General features: G+C 43.4%; 2 protein-coding genes across 2 annotated transcripts in view; both read left to right on the top strand.

Moving 5' to 3' along the window:
- Positions 1-13,869, top strand: part of LOC109482707 — a 38,215-nt gene continuing 24,346 nt past the window's right edge. Inside the window, exons 1-2 of the mRNA XM_019785526.1 lie at positions 1-1,239; positions 1,864-1,929. Coding sequence (XP_019641085.1) covers positions 456-1,239; positions 1,864-1,929 — 850 coding nt within the window. The 5' untranslated portion in view covers positions 1-455. The remainder of the gene's footprint in view (positions 1,240-1,863; positions 1,930-13,869) is intronic.
- LOC109482748 (NLR family CARD domain-containing protein 4-like) overlaps positions 8,561-13,869 on the top strand; it is a 7,377-nt gene continuing 2,068 nt past the window's right edge. The window contains exons 1-5 of the mRNA XM_019785581.1: positions 8,561-8,653; positions 10,148-10,226; positions 10,620-10,873; positions 11,682-11,777; positions 12,511-13,869. The exon at positions 12,511-13,869 is cut by the window's right edge and continues 18 nt beyond it. Of these exons, the coding sequence (XP_019641140.1) occupies positions 10,186-10,226; positions 10,620-10,873; positions 11,682-11,777; positions 12,511-13,869 (1,750 nt within the window). The 5' untranslated portion in view covers positions 8,561-8,653; positions 10,148-10,185. The remainder of the gene's footprint in view (positions 8,654-10,147; positions 10,227-10,619; positions 10,874-11,681; positions 11,778-12,510) is intronic.

Genomic DNA, 13,869 nt, shown 5'->3' on the forward strand with positions numbered 1-13,869 from the left:
AGGGGGCGGCTGGCCACTCAGGTGAAACTGCAGAGTCCAGCTCAGTTCTCCTGGTGAGTGGCCAGTATGCCACAACTGAGGACTGCAGTTCCCCCGTCAGCCGACAGGTGGCCCAGACCCTAACAGGAGCAGGGAGGAAAGTTTACAGTACTGTTTTGGAAGATACAGAGGAGGACAGAAAGTGTGCTGAGGCTGATGGAGTGGAGCTCATCCTCCCAACCCGCAGTCAGGGAGACACAAGGGAACCCTGTCTGGATTGGCTGACCTTTGACCATGTGGATCGCTACCCCAATGACAGACTCCCACAGGATGTAGGGTGGATTGTGGGTCATGCTGGGGTCACCAGCAGAGCAGCAGCAACTATCAAGGAACAGCGTTTCCCCCAAGCAAGCCTCAGTCTTGTCACCCAGGCTATACCTGAAGACACAGAGAAGTACAAGGAAGATGAGAAGGCCATGGGCATTGGTGAGAAGGAAGACTCCATCAGACAAGATGCGGAGAGGGCAGATACTGTGTTCTCTGTGGGACACAGAACACAAGACCACTTTGTAAACTCATTTTGTGCAATTCCTGAAGACAAGAGGCCAACTCACTACCTCTTCCTGCCCAAACCATCAGACTTGTTCCTGAACACTACAGTTGAATACAGAGAAACAAGTGAGAAAGTTGTTCTGTTAATTGGTAGGGTGACAACAGATGAGAGGGTGAAAGGCTTTGACTTGGCAGCTAAGGTCTTGTCAAAAGTGGTAGAAAGGAGTCAGGACAGAATCAAGTTGCGGATTCGTGGTGTCAGTAAAGAGGAGTATCAGGCCAGTAAGAGCATTCTCCAAACCAGCATCAATTCAGGAAAACTGATCCCCACCCTTCTCCCACACGGCACCCAGGAAGACGTCTGCCAACACATGAAGCAGGCCCACCTGGTTCTCATGCCCTCCCGTGCAGAACCCTTCGGACTGGTCGGTCTGGAGGCCATGGCAGCCGGCGTGCCGGTCCTCATATCTGACCAATCAGGACTAGCGGACTTGGTCCATGAGGTTATACCAGAATTCCACCACTCTGTTCTCAGAATCACGGGTGACGATTCTGTAGATGTCGGACGTTGGGCAGATCAGATTGCGGATGTTCTGCGGATGTCAGAAGCCGAGTTCCGTCGGGCTGCAGAACTCAAGCAGAAACTCCTGGAGTCCAGATACTGGGAAGAGTCTCATCAGCAATTCCTCCAGGCATTTGGAGGTGCAGGTGGGGAAATTGTTGACTTTAAATCCAAAATGTCTTCTCCCATTCTGATAAATGAAATCAGTGTTTTGATGTGTAATAAAATTTACTTAAGATCCTGATTGGCATAAATGCATCAGTATATAACCTTTTCTCTTACCAACTAATTGATTACAAAAGTCTTTAAGAGTTGTTTGTAATCTTAAAAAGGGAGGGCAGGCTACTTTATCAATTTTACATAGTCTTGAGTATTAACTTAGCTCAAGTGCTTAAATCACCTTTTCAAATTGTTATGTCAGTGCTTATCTTCTTGAAATACCTGGAATGTATTATATAAAACTGTTACACCAAAAAAAGTCCAACTGAACTGTTACAGTACATAAGTGTGCAGGTTACTTTACTTTGTTAGTATGGCTACACTGTGCTGATTTGATCTAAACTGTCATTTCTACCAGTCTGAGAAAACCAAAGGTTTCCACACATCAATGGGGTCACTAAGACTCATAATTTATATACACAGTAACCAAAGACCTATTAATCAATCCTACAACTAGAAATCTTGAAATGTTCACAACGAAGTAAGAAACAGGGGATTGCATTTTTATTAATGTTAGGAAAAATGTTTAATTCAGTTCTATCCACTTCCAGAAGTTCCAGTTCCAGTTGGAGCTGCAGGAGCAGGGCCTTCTAAAGTGGCAGGTGTCAATCAAACAGGTATCAAAATTCACGTCAGAAATGATCACATAACTTTCTTCTGCCAGTAGGTTTTGTGACATACAGTTTAGATAATATCATAATTAGAGAATCTACCCCAGCAAAATGTGAGCCAAAAGAATAACTCACCTTGTTTAGAGAAACACTTTAATAAGAGATTATTGCTGTTAATTGTCACTGTTCATTAACAAGTAGATCAAGCTGACAATAATTTTTCTCTGATATATGTATTAATGGTTCTTCACTAAGTTTGAAATCTTATAACCGTGACTTTCCTATTTCAGACTTGTTCCAGGAATCTGTGAAGACGTACTATAAGGTGAAACTGACTCACTTCAAGCCCCTGATCTGGAATGACAACTTCACACTTAGCCTCAGTGACATCTTCACCCAGTTAGAGTTGATACAAACACTAACAGGAAAACAAAGAAAAGAACTTAAGTCATTAGACGACTTGTTCAAGCCAGATGTCACAGGACTGTCCACAGCACCAAGGTGCATTCTGATTGAGAGTGAAGCTGGAGGGGGGAAGACAACGTTTCTGTCCAAAGAAGCCCTAGACACCGTCTCACAGAAAACAGAGCTGGGCAGACGGCATGACGTCGTCCTGTTGATCCGACTCCGGGAGGTGAGAGAGGGGGAGACCATAGAGGAGATGGTGTTGGACCAGTGTGTTCCTGAAAGAAAAGATGTTAATGTAAAGTACATTGAAGCAATCCTTGAGAGAAATGAGTCCCGTGTGCTCTTCCTCCTAGATGGGTATGATGAGCTGCGGCCTGAGGCCAGGGCAGCCGGGCAGGCCATTCCCAAACTGCTGTCTGGCAAGATGTACCCCAACAGCACGATTGTGATCACCTCCCGACCCTCAGCAGGAGTGCAGCAGTACACCCGGCCAGACTGTCATGTACACATCATGGGCTTCTCTCCTAAACATATGGTGGAATATGTGCGGGAATATTTCAGCATCATAAGAAACCCTGAGCTGGGAGAGGAGTTCGTCAGGCGATATTTCAAAGTGTATCAGACATCTATTGTTTCTCTTAAAAACCAGGAATTCTTAAGCAATCTTATCCAAACCCCATTGTTCCTGATGTTTGTATGTCTGCTGTGGGAGGAGGACCAAGAGATGGTGTCTACTGGAACAATGATGGGGCTGTACGACAACCTGCTGACATGTCTGGTCAGAAAGTGCTGTGAGCGGGAAGGAGTGGACATGCCAACAGAAGGGCTGCCTACAGAGGTTGCTGAGTCATTACTGCAGCTCGGTAAGCTTGCACTAGAGGCACTGCTGAGGAATGAGACCCTGCTTGACCTTACAGAAGTAAAGAGAGAAAAGGTTAATTGGGAGTTGCTGTTAAAGCTGGGTGTGGTCTCCTTGGAGGTTTCTTCCTCTAAATTGCATCCAAGGAAACAGCTGAACTTTTCACACAAGACCATGCAAGAGTTCCTGGCCGGACGATATGTAGCTCATGCTCAAGTGAACCAAGACATTGTTGAGCTGCTGCAGCTCACCTCCATAAGCAAGGCATTTGAACTCAGTAACCTGCTTCAATTCACATGTGGCTGTGACTCACAGGCAGCACAAGCTGTGATGGAGGAACTAAGCAAGCTCAGCAGCAGAGAGTTCACACACTTGCAACCAGCACAGTTTGAAATATTAAAATGGCCAATGGATCAAGACATTCCAATGGATCGAGACGTGCAAAAGTCCTGCCAAACCTATGAAAGGTTTTCACACTTGTGCCTGAACATCCTTAGTGAGAGACAAGAACCAGAAGTGCTTCAGGGTATCAGTCAAGCCCTGCCAATTGTCATGCTGGACAGCTCCATTAACAGTAGAGGAGCCACAGGTCTTAAGTATTACATACAAAATCTTCATTCAGCAAACCTGCCAGACAGGCTTATACTTAAGATCCCTAGACTCACTGACAGCAGAGACACAGTTCAGTACCTACAGCAGTGTTTTACAACTTCACTTCCTGGACTTAAATTGGACTTGGGACTATCAGGACAGTTTAACTCACCTGATCTGACAGCCAGGCTGGTTTCAGTTCTGAAGAATGTTCCCTGTCTGAGGGCACTGGGTCTGTCAGACACAAAACTAACACCATCATCACTCCAGCCACTTGTGCAGGGGTTCAGACACATGTCTCTGTTAGAGGAGCTGGACCTTTCTTACAACACTGACCTTGGTGATGCTGGGATGGAAGTCCTACAGGTTGGGCTGTCCAGTGTTCCACACCTGGCTGTACTCCATCTTGTGTTGGTCAACATGACAGCTGTGGGCATGTCATCCCTGGCTCCCTACATGCACCACCTAGTGGGACTGAGAGAACTGGATATAAGTTATAATGAGATCAGTGACACTGGGCTGGAATCTCTCACCACCGTCCTCCACACCTTCACTGCCATGCAGGTGTTGGGCCTGTGTGCCACCGGTATCAGCCCCACAGGCATGCGCACACTGGTCCCTGCACTGTGTAAGTTAACCAGACTGATCAAACTGGACATTAGTGATAATGCCATAGGAGACCCCGGGCTGGAATGCCTGGCTGCTATCCTCCACCACCTCACAGCCATGAAGGTGTTGGTTCTCAGTAGCACAGGTATCGGTGACAGGGGAATATCATCCCTGATCAAAGCTCTGCCTCACCTGGTGCAATTACAGGTGTTGGATGTGAGAGGCAATGACATAGGAGACTCAGGGATTGTCTCACTGGTGCAAACACTCTGCCAGCCCAGCAGTTTGGACATGGAACGAAACCCACCTGGTGACAAGAGTCTGACCACAGCCCCTCACTATAACACCACACTACAAGTGCTGCACATCGAGAGGAATAGGGGAGTAACAGGAGCCGGACTGGGGAGGGTCGCACAGCTCATCAGCACACTGCCGGCACTGACCAGGCTGGACATGTCTGGTCACTGGGGCACACCTGCACACCTGTCTGACACCGCTGCCATGGATCTGGCCGAGGCTCTACCCAGACTCCCTGCCCTGGAGGAGCTGGACCTGTGGTACATCTCCATGGAGCCTGCAGGGTTCCAGGCTGTGGTGCAGGCTACTGAGGAACACCGAACACTGAAGATGCTGAGGTGAGTTATATTGGTTATCCTATAGGCATGCTGTACTCCAGTCCAGGGTAACATAAAAGGGAGTCACTAATCAGATGTTGAGTATTTGATAGAACTCTACATTGATATTCGGGAATTGATGATATGTGTGAATGATACTTTTCAAGTCTGCACTATTTGCACAGTCATTTTAAATTTAGCTTATTTGGCTAATACTAAACACAGTGTTCTGGTACACATACTTCTATAAAAGTATAATGTACATGACTGTATGTATGTACCCATTTTACATGTAAGTGTGCATTAACCTATATGGCACCAAATAATTTATGAATCTACTTATCAGTAGTTTTACCCCCATATTCTATAGTTGAAGTTATAATTATAACAATATTATGTTAACTGTTGTAATTAAGCAACTCTGTTTTCCATTTCCCCATAAACAGGTACAATAGGAAGCTAGTTCCTGAGGGAGCGGACACCACAGCCAGCTGTCTGTTGCTATCTGGCCCCTGAGTCCCCAACATGGTGACCTGTTCTGTACATTTCCTCAGCTCAGGTCTGTATACTGTATGAAAAATCATATATGCATGTAGTTATAATTAACAAGTCATTCAAACATGTTAGGACATTGATATACATGTAGAACTGATTTTGTTTCTATTCAAGATGATAATAGCTACCAAAAATTACAACCCCCCTTTTTTAATGTGTAATAATGTGTACTATTTCTTGAAAAGTGCATTTATGTTGTATATTGTAATGTATATTGAATATAATATTGTAATGTATATCATATTGTATATTGTTTCAGACAACACTGGCTCAAAATGATGTGAATCAAACAAACCAGTTTTAGTGCCAAATTCACTCAGGATGAGGACATTGAGATGATCTACCCAACACTAGTAATTATAAGTTTTTAGGCACGGTTTTTGCGCAGTACTTGTATATTCACTTAGGATAAGAGCATTGAGAAGATCTGTCTAATGTTAGTAGTAATGTTAGTCTAATGTAGTTTGTGGGAACAATTTTGTACAGTACTTTGACCATTCCAATGTAAGGCCACACCAATTTAATTTCTTGGTTAGAGGATTCGCCTCTTCATTTTTTTCTGATTTGCAAAAAAAAAGATTCAGAATCAACTACAAAATGCTCATATTTTGCCCTGAACAGTTGAAAACAGTCCTTTTCTTCCTAGTTGTTAGAGTTATTCCATCTTTCAATGCAGTGGTATCATTAAAAGTTCAAAATTCATTGTTTAAATTTTTAACCAGCCCGGTGTGTTGACTTCATGGCTCCTATCGTACCATTTTGGGCCATAAAAGGATGCCTAGGCCTGTTTTTTTTTTTCGCCCGCCCGCTCCATTATTTTTCTAGAGAAATCCGTTAACCAAGAAATTAAATTGGTGTGGCCTAAAGATACAAAAACTGTACTATCTTACACATGTAGCTGTATCTGTCACTGTGTGGATTTTGTTTTCTTTGTAACAGATCAAATTTTGTAACAAAGAACCCAATATCCATGAATATAGCAACCAGATGAACCTATGCAAGAGTGTATATAGTATTTACTAATGTATCAAGATTATTTTTGTAATCTTTGCTGTATCTGCATATATTGGAATGATTTGGGATTAAGAAAGAACCTAGTATTCATTGATATCCATATACCTACCTGATGAAATTGTGCAAGAGTGTATATAAAACATGATAAAACTATGCATGTGTATACACACAATGTCATGTAAATGTGTTCTGGATATTCTTATAATATTTGCTGTATCTGTATTTCTGATGAAATTGTGCAAGAGTGTATACATACATTTATCAGGATATTCTTATATAATATTTGTTGTATCTGTATTTCTGTGTGTTTTAAGATGATACATGTGAAAGCTTCGGCCTTTTGCTCAACTGTAAATCTGCTTATGGAGGGTAAAGGACTGTCAGAGATGCCCTGTTGTCACTCAGAAAACATTACCATCATTCCCCCAACATCTGCTTGGAGACCTTATCCAATTTTCATGACAATATTGTGACATTTAACTTATCTGCTTATATGATAAACGTTTTGATATCAGGGCACAAAATAATAATAAAGGAGGATCTGCAAAATATAGACTGGAGTGGTGAAACAATATATGCCTATCAAATATCTTCATATTGACTGAAATAGTCTTAATAAAAAGTGTTTGAAAAGTCTAAACTTTCGTATCTCTTTGTATTATTTGTCTAGCACAGTGCTATGAATGTCTTAATCTGCAAGATATGTGTATAATAACAAGTTTGTATTAGAATCACTCATTCTATTGAGCTTGGAATCTATGGCTATGATACACACAAATCCTACTTTGCTAACTTTTCTTGGCATTATTTAAACATGAACTTCACACCTCCGGTTTTGTCAGCACTCTCAAGGGTTACAAACACACACTCGTGTTCACAAACACAAGAAGGTCGTTCCCATGGTAACCTTAGCCTCTACCAGGCTTCGGCTGACGGCTGGAATGAGTAGCAATCAGTCGCCCAGAGTAGAAATAGTCGCACCCGGGTGCGGCAAAACGTACTGTCTAGCGGACCAACTCCCTCGGCATGTTATCTCTCTATTTGACCAATTTTTGCTCTTTCCAGCCGCCTCCCGAAGCCTGGTAGAGGCTAATAGTAACGTGTCATGGGGAACACAAGTGACCCCAGTCAGCCGTTTGGTGTACGGACAAGTCTTGCATCATCAGCGTTTGTGACATGTTACCCTGTGTGGCCGCAGGTGAGACAAAAGACGGAGACACCTGACGCGCCGGGTACCTGGCGGACGTGCGCCGGTAAGAACGACACAGGACACAAAAGAACCAGGCACTGAAATGATGAGATTGAGCATTCATCAGTTTCACTCCAAAATAACAACTTTTCTTTACAAAACATTCCTAAAGGCCCATGAACTTTGGCACAAATCCGTTCACTGTGGACGATAGAGATGGAGATTTTAGAACAATTTCTACTTGAGTTTAACAGTACACCAGAGGCTCCGCCCCAGAGGCGCCGCCAAAAACTTGCCCACAGGTGGCACATTCACGGAACAGTCCATTTTCTTCACCTCGCAGGGGTAGAAGGAAGATTGTGTTTCATTGCGAGCTAATTGATAAGTTCATTATGTCACAGGTGATATAAGTTACAACAGTATACTATTAGCACTCGTTAATATTTGTTTATTTCGCAAAATTACTATTTTTCGCCTTTTGTCATAAAATCCGTTCACTGTGGATGATAGAACAATTTCTACTTGAGTTAAACACTGCATCATAGGCTCCGCCCCAGAGGCGCCGCCAAAAACTTGCCCTCAGGTGGCACCTTCACGGAACAGTCCATTTTCTTTACCTCACGGGAGTCAACAGTGAATTGTGTTTTATTACTAGCTAATTAACCAGTTTATTATATTGCATATGATATACGTTACAATAGTATACTAAATATACTCGTAAATTTTGGGTTATTTTGCAAAGTTTATTATTTTTATGCCTTTTCACCTCAAAACACCCCCATTATCGAATAAACTGGTCCAAGTTCCAAGATGGCGGAAAGAGGAAGTAAAAGTTCTCGAAAGTTGGTTCCAAAAGTTGAAGGAAGTTTTCTGGGGACATCCATGAAGAAAGTAAGTACAGATCCCGTCTGTCGACTGTTCAGTGTTTCAGGATCCACCAGATATGTGTGATTTGTCGGCAATATCGTGTCGAGAGGAGAGATCAGAACACAAAACTACCGAGTTCACGGTCGTACTTTCCTTTGCAACTTTGTTTGATGTCTCGACTAGCGACTTGAGGTAAAATTAGGATGAACAATCAGTTAAAAACAAAGTTGCCCGTGAAGTTTCAAACCTAGCAAAGTCAAATTCAACTTCAAAGCTCTATTTTCCTACAAATCACTGGAAGGGACGAAACCAAATGATTGAAAAGATGTTCTTCCCCCCCCCCCCTTAATGAACGCTTACTAATATGGTGAGACCGCCTCACCCATTCGGGTAACGTTATTTACTTGTTCTTCAAACAGGATACATAAGGAAAATTATCTCCACCTGATTATAAATGATAATTACTAAAAAGACAGGTAATTTACCCCATCACCTTTTACTCATATATGGCCATATCCTAATTTGCATATCTTGTGTATACTAGTATATATCAATCGATACTTAAGCTACAAGATATTGTTTCACACAGCTGTTAGGCTGTCCCAGGTGTTGTTCCAGATACCTGACACACACCTGTTCCAGGTGTTGCTTAACCACATACCTGACACACGACTGTCTGTTCCAGGTGTTGTTACCACATACCTGACACACACCTGTCTGTCCCAGGTGTTGTTACCACATACCTGACACACACCTGTCTGTTCCAGGTGTTGTTGTCACATACCTGACACACACCTGTCTGTTCCAGGTGTTGTTATCACATACCTGGCACACACCTGTCTGTTCAAGGTGTTGTTACCACATACCTGACACACACCTGTCTGTTCCAGGTGTTGTTACCACATACCTGACACACACCTGTCTGATACCTGACACACACCTGTCTGTTCTAGGTGTTGTTATCACATACCTGGCACACACCTGTCTGTCCCAGGTGTTGTTATCACATACCTAACACACACCTGTCTGTTCCAGGTGTTGTTACCACATACCTGACACACAGCTGTCTGTCCCAGGTGTTGTTATCACATACCTGACACACACCTGTCTGTTCCAGGTGTTGTTACCACATACCTGACACACACCTGTCTGTCCCAGGTGTTGTTACCACATACCTGACACACACCTGTCCCAGGTGCTGTTACCACATACCTGACACACACCTGTCTGTTCCAGGTGTTGTTACCACATGCCTGACACACACCTGTCCCAGGTGTTGTTACCACATACCTGACACACACCTGTCTGTTCCAGGTGTTGTTACCACATCGCCTGACACACACCTGTCCCAGGTGTTGTTACCACATACCTGACACACACCTGTCTGTTCCAGGTGTTGTTACCACATACCTGACACACACCTGTCTGTTCCAGGTGTTGTTACCACATACCTGACACACACCTGTCTCTTCCAGGTGTTGCTACCACATATACCTGACACACACCTGTCTGTTCCAGGTGTTCCTATAATGATGTAGCTGACACCTGTGTGAGTCATGGCTGAGGGCCAGGGGGCGGCTGGGTGCTCAGGTGAAACTTTATCCATATGCTTTTTTAATCACACAACATTAAGCTTTAGCGAGTTGGTGTCAGCCTCAAAAATCTAGCCAAACGCCTGAAACCTTGGACACCTGCAATTACTTCAAATATACCTACACTCGCCCGCCTTACCATTAACTCATTTTCCTTGTTGAAAAATGTAACAAATGGGGAGATCCTTCCTGCTTACAGATGGAGTCCAGATGTTTTCTTAGTAGCTCTAAGTTAACTGCCGTTCTAGCCTTAATGTTTGGTGCTGTAGAAGGTTATTAACAAATGCCAGCATCTACAACTGCAAATGACAAAGCAATGGAAGAAAAACCCACTAAAGCATCATACTTCATACATAATACTGGTTATATTCATGTCGTCATGAAATGCAATTAAACGTTACAGCTGATGTGCAGGAGTATTTTGACAAAGTCATCGATGACGTCAGCCACAAGTGGGACGACCTGGCCCGGAAGTTAGGGTTCAACGAGAACAAAATAAACGGAATCAGGACAGATCAGCCTGATCAAGACCACAGGTGCAGAGAAGTGCTGAACAGGTGGAGAAACAGGGAGGGAAGGGAGGCTACTCTACAGGTTCTGAAGCAGGCACTCATCGACATTGATGAACGGGCCACTGCAGAGAGTTTGGAAGGTGGGTTTGCCTTTTCTTATTTATTATAATAGATTCAGATTGTCAATAACATGTCCATGTAATTATAAATTATTGTATATATATACTAATAGGGATATATCTATGAAGGATACCTGGTGTATACCTTTAAGATAAAGAGAAATCTTTTCTTATACCTGTATGCAGGTTTCTATTAAGGATTTTAGCTAGGATTTAAATTTAGCATAGTGGCACTGGCCAGGGAGCGAAGCTACCGAGAGGGGGATGGGGTGGAGCTTTTAAAAATTTGAGCGAAAAAAGAGGCCATTTGAGGGATATCCAAAGGGAAGAAATGTAATTTCAAAGGTATGTACAATGTATCCTTGATTGGTAATTTTTCACACTTGATCTGGCATTCTTGAACAAAAAAAGACAGTCACAATGTCCCTACGCTGTATTGAAAATTAGCGTAGGGGGTCAAAATTATAGCGTAGGGGGGCCCTACGCTATTTTGCGCTAGCTAGAACCCTGGTATGGCATTTATCAATGTGGTGATGGACTCAGTGGCCATCACTGTGCTAACACGTACAATTCATCAATATGGCTCAAGGGCTGAGGGACTTTGTTGAGTTCTGCGACCATGGGAGTTTGTCTGACTCGCCAGCTGCTGTAGCTACACATGTACTTGTGGAATCTGCAACTATAAGTAATGAATTTCACAGCCGCTGGGAATAAGGTTTGGACGTTATGCCCAACCCCTCATCCTGAGAACTACAGTACACATGATAGTATCACTGCAGAAGCTGAGTTGACATCATTACTGATACCTGAATCCACCTCTCTGAGACAGGTTCACCCCAAGCCTCTAGCAGCCAGCTGAAGAGGAAGAGAAAGAGGAAAAGGCAGCTTCCAGTGAAGAAGAAAGCAACTCCTTCTAGACAGTCAGGTGAGAGGACCATGAGTGGTAAAATACTATGTCTTATACTTGTAGTCAGTTTAATTTAGGATTGACCTTCTATATCTCAGCAACCTTAACCAAGTTGGGCAAATATCACATACTACACAAACTATACATAAACACTAGAAAAGTTCAACATTTGCAAAGCAAATGCATAACGTTTACCTTCGGACATGGTCTGCCCTGTTAATTTTTACTCAAACTCATTCTCATACTTGTACTATGAGTATATGGTGACAGGAGCAGAGCAGACCATGAAATTGCAACATTATGTAACCCAACACCAGTCACCATGGTGGTAGACATCAACAAATCATGTCATTGGCCAGGTCAGAGGTTAGTGTTTGGAACAGAAGAGGAGGAAGAAACTGAGTAAAAACAATATGTTCTCCTTCAGTAAACATAATGATGTAAGAAATATGTAGCAACCATTAATGATTAATCTACATAATTATGCAAAATTATCCAAAATTGTTCCAAGCGCTATGCATATTGAATAAGGTTCCAAATGTTGTGCACAAGACAAGTTCAGGTGGAGAAGACTTTAAAAAATCTTCCTTTTTGTTTTACTCCTCTACCATCACTTTGGAGTAGTAAGAGTAGTCTTAATACGCAGCAAGTACTGAGTTCAAGCTGGCAGTTATTCTCAAATATTTGTCATTATTTGTAATTCTACAAAGGTTGGGTTTGAAATCTTACAACAGTAACTTCTCTATTCCAGGTTTGTTCCAGAAATCTGTGAAGACATACTACCAGTATGGGTTGAAACTGACTCACTTTAAGCCTCTGATCTGGAATGACAACTTCACACTTAGCCTCAGTGACATCTTCACCCAGTTAGAGTTGATACAAACAAGTGAAAAACATGAAAGGTCAGAATCAATGAGGGAAGAACAGAGAAAAGAACTTAAGTCATTAGACGACTTGTTCAAGCCAGATTTCACAGGACTGTCCACAGCACCAAGGTGCATTCTGATTGAGGGTGAAGCTGGAGGGGGGAAGACAACATTTCTGTCCAAAGAAGCCCTAGATGCCGTCTCACAGAAAACAGAGCTGGGCAGACGGCACGACATCGTCCTGTTGATCCGACTCCGGGAGGTGAGAGAGGGGGAGACCATAGAGGAGATGGTGTGGGACCAGTGCGTTGATGAAACAACTGAAGGTATTGATGTACAGTCCATTAGAACAATCCTACAGAGGAACAAGTCCCGTGTGCTCTTCCTCCTAGATGGGTATGATGAGCTGCGGCCTGAGGCCAGGGCAGCCGGGCAGGCCATTCCCAAACTGCTGTCTGGCAAGATGTACCCCAACAGCACGATTGTGATCACCTCCCGACCCTCAGCAGGAGTGCAGCAGTACACCCGGCCAGACTGTCACGTACACATCATGGGCTTCTCTGAAGAACATGTAGAGGAATACATGCAGCAGTATTTCACTGTTGTTGGGAAGCAAGAACTTACAAAGACACTAGCTGTACATGTCAATAGTAATAAACTTTTGAACACTTTAATCTATACACCAATGTTCCTGATGTTTGTGTGTCTGCTGTGGGAGGAGGACCAAGAGATGGTGTCTACTGGAACAATGATGGGGCTGTACGACAACCTGCTGACATGTCTGGTCAGAAAGTGCTGTAAGCGGGAAGGAGTGGACATGCCAACAGAAGGGCTGCCTACAGAGGTTGCTGAGTCATTACTGCAGCTCGGCAAGCTTGCACTAGAGGCACTGCTGAGGAATGAGACCCTGCTTGACCTTACAGAAGTAAAGAGAGAAAGGGTTAATTGGGAGTTACTGTTAAAGCTGGGTGTGGTCTCCTTGGAGGTTTCTTCCTCGAGATTGGATCCAAGGAAACAGCTGAACTTTTCACACAAGACCATGCAAGAGTTCCTGGCCGGACGATATGTAGCTCATGCTCAAGTACTAGTGAAGCAAGACATTGTTGAGCTGCTGCAGGTCACCTCCATAAGCAAGGCACTTGAACTCAGTAACCTGCTTCAGTTCACATGTGGCTGTGACTCACGGGCAGCACAAGCTGTGATGGAGGAACTAAGCAAGCTCAGCAGCAGAGAGTTCGCACTAC

Source organism: Branchiostoma belcheri, unplaced genomic scaffold (genome assembly GCF_001625305.1).
Source record: "Branchiostoma belcheri isolate BF01 breed outbred unplaced genomic scaffold, Haploidv18h27 scaffold60, whole genome shotgun sequence".
Classification (NCBI taxonomy): Eukaryota; Metazoa; Chordata; class Leptocardii; order Amphioxiformes; family Branchiostomatidae; genus Branchiostoma; species Branchiostoma belcheri.